General features: G+C 41.9%; 2 protein-coding genes across 4 annotated transcripts in view; one reads left to right on the top strand and one right to left on the bottom strand.

The window, feature by feature from the left end:
- The window catches only part of KATNAL2 (katanin catalytic subunit A1 like 2), an 86,234-nt gene that overhangs the window by 58,645 nt on the left and 19,020 nt on the right, over positions 1-8,569 (top strand). For all 3 annotated transcript variants that reach the window (XM_012802028.1, XM_023510216.1, XM_003784720.3), the window contains 2 exons: positions 2,901-2,992; positions 5,822-5,932. In XM_012802028.1, coding sequence (XP_012657482.1) covers positions 2,901-2,992; positions 5,822-5,932 — 203 coding nt within the window. The remainder of the gene's footprint in view (positions 1-2,900; positions 2,993-5,821; positions 5,933-8,569) is intronic.
- LOC105886494 (40S ribosomal protein S3a-like) overlaps positions 8,408-8,569 on the bottom strand; it is a 4,620-nt gene continuing 4,458 nt past the window's right edge. Inside the window, exon 2 of the mRNA XM_023510162.1 lies at positions 8,408-8,455. Within this exon, the coding sequence (XP_023365930.1) occupies positions 8,408-8,455 (48 nt within the window). The remainder of the gene's footprint in view (positions 8,456-8,569) is intronic.

The raw sequence follows: 8,569 nt of genomic DNA, 5'->3' as shown, positions 1-8,569 counted from the left end.
TTTTACCCTTTCCTTTCAGAAACTATTTTCTTCTTATTTTCTGAGCTCTTGGGAAGATCCTCATCTGGAAACTCTTGGTCATGCTGTCAGGCTCCTTACCACAAAGCTTTCAGGCCCTTCAGTACCTTCACCTAAATCAAAGAAGCTTTTTCTACCACTTGTTTCATTTTCTATTCCAATTAAAGAGTTATTTATAGGAAACTCTTGGGTTATGTTCCTCCCTCCCCTCCTAATGTTGATGCCTCTTAGGAGTTGATCGCTATTGAATGGTTGAGTGGTCTCTTTAGCAAATACATACACTTGTTGAAGCTTGCATCTCTCAACATCTCCCCACCCTCTGTATCATTTAACTTCCTTCAAGTGCCTCTGAAAATTTTAGACTAATGCTTGCAGAAGCACTTACCCAGGACTCTAAGTATTCTCTGGGACTGGCAAGAGCAATGGAGTGGGCAATATGGAGACCTAAACTCCAGATGTGATTCTCTTTCAATTGCATGTTCCATAAGGTGACCAGATTTTAACATCGGTAAAGTGGGACACCATGGGGGCGGGGCGGGGCCTGACAACAATGCAAACTTTGGTAAGCAGTTCTCGATAATCAGTTCTCAACAATTATTTGTTATTATTAAAGTTTAACATTATAATTAACAAAAATAATATAAAATGCATATCCTGGCTAAATAGCCACATGGCAGCTGAAAACTGTATATTCCCTTCCTGTTCTCCCGTATTCCCTAGCTTGTCGTGCATTCTTTCCAAAAATCAGGGCTTTTCTAAAATGCCACAGGACACAAGACAAATTGTTAAAAATCAGGACTGTCCCGCCAAAAGCGGGACATCTGGTCACCTTACTCTAGAGGGAGGGGGCTACTTGTTTGTTCCAGACAGTTTGGCTCCTTCTGAGCTAATTGTCCTTGCCTAGAAGGAAGGGAGGGAGCCAGTCTCCTTCTGATACCTTGCCCGGGAGGGGAGTAGGGCTTTTCATTTCCAAATGAAGTTACATTAACCTCTTCATTCCCAAATGGAGTTACATTAACGTCTTCATTCCCAAATGGAGTTACATTAACCTTTTCAGCAGCTGAAAACCGAATATTCCCTTTCTATTCTCCTGCTGTTCCCTAGTCCAAAAATCAGGACTTTTTAAAATGCCGCAGGACACGAGACAAATTGTTAAAAATCGGGACTGTCCTGCCAAAAGCGGGACGTCTGGTCACCTTAATGTTCAGTCTAGGAGAGGTTCTTGGTCTCTTTGCCCTCTTAGTGAGCTTCTAGAAAATATATATGGTTCTAATAAAAAGGTCTAATATTCTTTTTTTTTTTTTGAGAAAGGAGTCTCAAGCTGTCCCCCTGGGTAGAGTGCCGTGGCATCTCAGCTCACAGCAACCTCCAACTCCTGGGCTCAAGCGAGTCTTCTGCCTCTGCCTCCCAAGTAGTTGGGACCACAGGTGCCCGCCACAACACCTGGCCTATTTTTTTTTTGGTTGCAGCCGTCATTGTTGTTTGGCGGGCCGGGCTGGATTTGAACCCGCCACCTTGGGTGTACGTGGCTGGCAGCTTAGCCACTTGAGCCACAGGCGCAGAGCCAAAAGGGTCTAATATTCCATTGTTCTTTGGGTAGATTGCTATCTTTGAAATCACCCAAATGTCAAGTACAGTTAAGTTTTTTGTGTTTGTGTGGCAAGGAAAAAAATAATTTACTTCTAATTAGGTGGTCTCTATTCAAAGAAAAAAGTGATTTACTTCTAATTAGGTGATCTCTATTGTATCTGAAAGGCATTTTCGATGAGTGTCCTAGCAATGCCATTGTTCTCTGAGTTCATTGGAGACAGCCAATGGTTCTAGTAAAACAAGATTCTGCAAAAGGAAAATGCTGGCACATAAGCTTGGATGAACCATACAGGCAAGCAGTGGGGGAAGGCGAGGATCTTCCCAGTTGGTGATAGGGAGAATTGTAGGGATGACCTGCTGCTGCCCATGAAAACAGAGAGTCTGGCTTTCTCTGAGCCCTTCCCTCCTATTTGTTCTGTGTTGCTTTGCTAGTGCTAAGTGACACGGAGAATAAATCCCCCATGCCTATTAAAGAATCTCCATTCTTTTCTAAATCTCTGCTGCTTTCTCCGATCAACCAGTGAAGAATTGTATATGATGCTCAAGAGATCAGTTTCACGGTTTAAAAAAAAAATAGGTTTATGTTGTTATATTCTTTTCATCACTACCACATCTCCCTTTAGAGCTCTTTATTTTGTTTTTATATGTCTGTTCTTTTGATGGTTGCTTTTCTGTTCTTGTTCAGTCTGTAATATTTTATTTTATTCTGGAATTAGAACATCTTATTCAATCAGGAATTGCCTTCTAGTAGTTAAGCCTACCAAGTGGCAAAATTGAGGGTAATTTACTCCATTACCCTGTGGAGGAGCAAAATGCTTTAGCCCTGTTACCCATGACTGGAACTCTGTCCCTTCCCAGCGTTCCTACCTTCTGAAAACAACCCTTCCACTGTCCCCAAAAGTTAAGGAAAATTTTATCAAATGATTTTATGTCTCCCAAGGCTCTTGTGTCCATATGGAACATGTTACTGGTGCAGTGTCCAAGGGGTTAACTAACCAGTTGGATGCTTTGGAACTGAGCTTTATCTCAAGCTCTCCCTAGTAGCCTTAAACTAACTATCTACTCTCTCTAGATCTAATTTTATTAAGTGATAAATGAAAATAGTTGGACCACCCAACCCCATGGGGTAGTGGTCAGAAGGAAGAATTATAATGATTGTAAAGTTATTATGAAATAACAGAGTGTAGCATGGATGTTTATTATTACAGTCATTTCTAAGCTTTTAATCTCTGGGAGCATCTGAGAATTTTAAGTACTTGAATTTGAACATGTGCTTGCTTTTCCCCACCCAGGTGTTATTTGAACTTGCCCGCTATCACGCGCCTTCCACAATCTTCCTGGACGAGCTGGAGTCAGTGATGAGTCAGAGAGGCATGGCTCCTGGGTAACAGACAGGGCTTTTTTTTTTGGTCATCATTTCTCCCCTCTTGTAAGTGTGTTTGATGGTCGGAAGCCCATCGACATTTACCAGCAGAATGAGCCTATTAATAAGTCCACAAATTTTCTGCAGACACATGGAAAGGTCTTTAAATTAGATCCTGTTAACTGAATAGCTGATTTAAGTAGTTTTTATAACCGGAGGAAAAATCATCCTCCCTTCCCCCTTCCCCACAGTGTGGTTTTCAGGCCTAAAGATCATACAGCCCCAGGATCCCAGGCTGCCCTAACGGTCCTGCTGGCTCAAAATAGCTGCTGGGACCACCACCTCTGGAGCCAGAGGGCTGCCTATGGGGAGCAGGGTTGCTCACTCAGCCGCTATGAAGGGCCAAGTCTGTATGTCACTCCTGAGAGTCAGTCCTTAATGGTATGTGAGGCCAGGGAAGCCACCCCTTCTCTGTGACATTAGGGTATGGCTCAACATGTCTGATTTTAAATATGTCACATATGTTATCTCTAAAGATTATCAGCCAATGTCCCCAGGAGGAAGAAACACTTTACTTAGACTGTAATAAGCTTTCTGTTTGTATTTCCAAAAGGCCGAGTACTGGGTTTATTAGTTTGTTCATTTGTTTTTAAGACTGGCTTTCTGTCTTGGTCAGAGGTATTTTTTTTTTTTTTTGGAAGATTTTTACTAAATTTAGAATCCTTGGCTTGAAAAATAGTGATCTCTGGGAAATCTCAACACAGCTGCATTTATTAATGACCTTTAATGATCTATCATCAAGGCAGAACTAATAGTAATAAAAGGAAAAATAATTGGCTTGTTGGAAGTATAACTAGAATATAACTTATGAAATTTTACTTGCTGGAAACCATTTTCTCAGCAGGGAAAAACAAACACGAAGATGTACCCAAATAATATAGGATTCATGCAATTGATGGAAATGGGACACTATCCCCGCTTAGCTGGTGCTTGTCAGCCCCAGGGGGAAGTGTTCTGCCTTTCTACACTGGGGGTCTGCTGGGGGCAGATGACTGCACAGGCAGAGCTGAGAACTCACTAGACCACCCTCATCACTCCCCTGGCTTGCCTCACCTGGCTGCTCCTTCTTACATTCACTGTGTTGATCTCTATCTCCAGGGTTTCCTAAGACCTTATTTGGGGCTAATTTAAAAACGTTCCATCTTTTATTTATCTATTTATTTATTAGAGATGGAGTCTTGCTCTGTTACCTGGGTTGAGTGCAGTGGCAATATGATCACAGCTCACTGCAACCTTGAACTCCTGGGCTCAAACAATCCTCTCACCTTAGCCTCCCCAATAGCTGGAACTGTAGGCATGGGCCATTGCACTCAGTGAATTTTTTGTATAGGTGGGTTCTTCCAGTCGGGTGTGGTGGCTCATGCCTATAATCCTAGCACTCTGGGAGGTTGAGGCTGGTGGGTTGCTTAAGCTCAGGAGTTTGAGACCAGCGGAGCAATAGTGAGACCCCCATCTCTACTAAAAATAGAAAAACTAGCCAGGTGTAGCATCGCACACCTGTAGTCTCAGCTACTCAGGAGGCTGAGGCAAGAAAATCACATGAGCCCAGACAGTCTGAAGTTGCTGTGAGCTATGATGTCATGACATTCTACCCAAGGTGACAGAATGAGACACCGTCTCAAAAAAAAAAAAAAAAAAAAAGATGTAGTCTTCTTATGTTGCCAAGGCTGATCTTGAACCTCTGGCCTCAAGTGATCCTCCCGTGCTGGCTTCCCAAAGTGCTGGGTTAACAGGCCTGGGCCACTGTGCTTGCCCTTTGTCTACTGCCCTTTAATGTGTTCCAGGTTTTGCCCTGAATTTCATTTTCCTTGTTTGGAACTTGAAGACTCTAAAATTAGGCTTATAGTTTTAGAGTCTTCAAGTGGTCAGAGAATAAGGTAAGATACACTGAAGATTTCTTAGATTATATTATGTTAAAAGAATCATAGTTATGGGCAAAGGCTAGTTAAATATCTTACTGTACTGTGAGAATGTCTTCTCCCTTAGGAAAAGATATGAGTAATAAGGAGCATAGATCCCTCAAAACCATATACCTAATTTGGGTTGCCACCACACCATCACGCATGAGAAATTGAATGTCATTTGCCCAAGAAAGGCATTTTTTTGACCTTTTAACTAGACCTATGCAAGTGAAGAGGAAGGACAGTCTGATGAACGTGGTCAGTATCTAAACCCAAATTGGATTGTTCAGGTCCCCACAGTGTGCTCTTTCTTGGTGGGGGGGGGGGCTTAGAGGGCAAATATGCACAGAAAACTGCCCGCAGTCTGCTATGCAAAGCAGAGGCTCTATTTTATTATCTTGCTTCTTATCAGAAGAGAGTGAAACAGATTCAGTTAGTAGTTCATCTCTCTTGAACAATTTAGATCTACAAATTATACTTAATTGCTGTTTGTGAAAATACTTTCATGCTTGCTATATAAATGAAAAGGATTATTCTCAATTATGTCATTTTTTTTAAAGGGGTAAATAATGCTGCAGGTAGACACAGCTGGACTGCGTTTAATCTATCAGTGGCACTGTTTACCCTTCATTTATTTTCTAATTCACTGCCAACCTTGGGTTTTCTTTTAAATGCCATCATTATATTCATTTACTTCCTTTCAATTGCTCTGCATGTGAAAATAAAATCAAATTGCTCATTTTCCCTTACTCTCAGTATGAGTGGCTCCTTTAGCTATCAGAATGGAACCTGTCGTACGGTGACTGGGTCATTGCCACGAATGCCACTCTTGGCATGAGGGCAAAGGCTCTGCCACGTGGGTGAATCGTGTCCCCTTGTCTCTCTGCAGGGGAGAACATGAAGGAAGTCTTCGGATGAAGACAGAGTTACTGGTGCAGATGGATGGGCTGGCGCGCTCAGACGATCTCGTGTTTGTCTTAGCAGCCTCTAACCTGCCATGGTAAGAGATCAAGAGAGTACGTTACATTCTCAGAAGCCACCGAATACAAGTAAACATTTTATATTGACCACTTCAGATGCAGCCTTATTGTTTGGTTCCAGCCCTGGGCGATTAATTTTGAAGGCTTTACTTTTCCAGTTCCCAATCCTTCCTTTCTATATCAGGAAAGGTTTGCTCTAAAAGGGAGAACACAGCGCAGGGCTACTGCTGACAATTTTTAAAATGGACAGTTTGAGTTCAAAGCTGAATTATCTAGTATGTTTAAGTGAAGCAGGACTTTGGCATAGAACTATAAAATGCTTAAAATCGCCAGGACTCAAAGAATATTCCAGAAATAATCTGTTTGGATTTTATTGGTCTTAAATTTTTTTTAAGTTAGGAGGAAAATCTTTAATGTTGCACAGTAAATAGGAAGCTAAATAATCTCTAGCTGAAAATATAATCTGTGCTCAGAGTCTTTTATTCAAACTATATCCCAGAGTGGGTTTGAGAATAATTCTAGAAATGGAATTGGGAAATAAGAGCTGACTTATTGACTAGGGAAAAACAATATCTACTTGGAAAGTATATTTAAAAAACAATTATAATCTCTTTATAGTTCTAAGAATATTTTCACATATATTATTTCTTTCAAGCTGTATGTAAGGCTGTTCTTCCCATTCTCAGAGGGGGAATAAGGTCAAGAGAGGTCAATCTACCCAAAGTCAACAAACCTTGTAACCCAGCTGGGGCTCGTGTCACTCCTTGACCCCCTCCTACTTATTTATTTTTCCACATTCAAAGATGAAAAAAGAAACTCCTTTGTAGTGCATACTGATCATCTCAGACCCCAAACAAGAAGTTGCTGATAAGAAAACGTAATTTTCGGCTCAGCGCCTGTGGCCCAAGCAGCTAAGATTGGCATCTTAGCCTGAGCTGGTGGTTCGAATCTAGCCTGGGCCGGCCAAACAATAATGACAGATGCAACCAAAAAATAGCCAGGCATTGTGGTGGGCACCTGTAGTCTCAGCTACTTGGGAGTCAGAGGCAGGAGAATCACCTGAGCCCAGGAGTTGGAGGTTGCTGTGAGCTATGATGGCACAGCACTCTACCTGGGGCAACAGCTTGAGGCTGTATCTCAAAAAAAAAGAAAAGAAAAGAAAAGAAAATGTAATTTTCATGTAACCTGTTATTTAAAATATGTTCCTAATTTAAACCTGGTTCCCTCTCCCCTTACATCTGTAAAATTTTCTCTATTGTGCTCAAGGAGATCACAGCATTTTATGTTTTGAAGACATACTGTATATATCTCTATAAAATGTCAAAAGTGGAATCCAAACAGGCACCCAACCCATCATTTAAATGTGACGTGAAATCCTCTAGGGAGGGAATCTCCTTTCCTTTATCAGTTTGAGACAAAGTCAATCATAACATCTGGGGGTAAATGTGAGAGTCAGTTGGGGTAGGAGTGAAGCTGTAAAGTGTCAGGATCTGCTTCTGACACCACTTGTCAGGGCCTGGGACTGGCCAGGTCTCGGGCCCGGCTTAGGTAGGTTCCGGATGTGGACTGCTAAGCTACTTTGCTCAGGAACAGTTTCTCTGAGGTGCTTGAGGGCTATCTACTTTAGCTGGGGGGAGAGAGAGAGAGTCTTAGAGAGAGTAAAGGGATTCTTAGAACAGATAGATCTTAGTCTTTAGCAGAGCTTGGTAATCTTCAGCAGAAAGACACCGTGCTGGCGTTCTGCAAGCAGAAGAGGAGACAGTCAGAGTAAGTGGATCCGTGATAGAACGCGCCTGCTTTTTGACTGCCTGCTCCTCCAGCCTAATAGAAGGCTGAGCTCGTGCTTCTTACCACCACAGGTGTAGAGACTGCCAATTCACCAAAGCTCTCATCTCGCGAGCTCACTCATGCTTGTTAGAACTAAATCTCTCTCCATGCCCTTTTCACCAAGGTGTTCCATTACAGGTATTTCCTATAACTCATTCCTCCTAGCCATAGGCTATACGGGCTGCTACAGTAAAGTTTCAGGCATAAATGAGGGAAGGTCTATGCCCTGGGAGACTGACACAATGGATTAACAAGCTGTGGTATATGTATACCATGGAACACTATTCAGCCACTAAAAGAGATGAAGACTTTACATCTTTTTAACCTGGATGGAGGTGAAACACATTCTTCTTAGTAAAGCATCACAAGAATGGAGAAGAATCCAGTATACTCAATTCTGATATGAAGACAATTGATGACCCAGTATATGATGGGGGCGTGGGAAGGGGGAGCAGAGACAGGGAAGGAGGAAGAGGGTGGGGAGTCACAGTGTGTGACATACCTCTTGGGGGTGGGACATAATTATGAGAGGGACTTTACCTAACAAATCAGTGTAACCTGGTTCTTTGTACCCTCAACGAATCCCCAATAATAAAAAAGTAGAAAAAAAATAAAAAATAATAGAGGGCCCTCCGTTCCCAGTGAATACCTAGGAATTTGTTGAGGAATTATGCTTTTGCAATTTCCCTACACCCAAATAAAATGGTTCCAGAAGGCTAAAACAAAAACAGAAAACAACAAATAAATAAGTTTAGAAGGGCTTTTCCAGAAACACGCTTCTCAACATGTCACCTGGCAAATATACATATGCTTTCGAACTTGGATTCTTT

The sequence above is a fragment of the Otolemur garnettii genome, unplaced genomic scaffold (genome assembly GCF_000181295.1).
Source record: "Otolemur garnettii isolate 467f Iridium unplaced genomic scaffold, OtoGar3 scaffold00012, whole genome shotgun sequence".
Classification (NCBI taxonomy): Eukaryota; Metazoa; Chordata; class Mammalia; order Primates; family Galagidae; genus Otolemur; species Otolemur garnettii.
The sequence above is the reverse complement of the archived record's forward strand: the minus strand, read 5'-3'. Positions and strand labels throughout refer to the sequence as shown.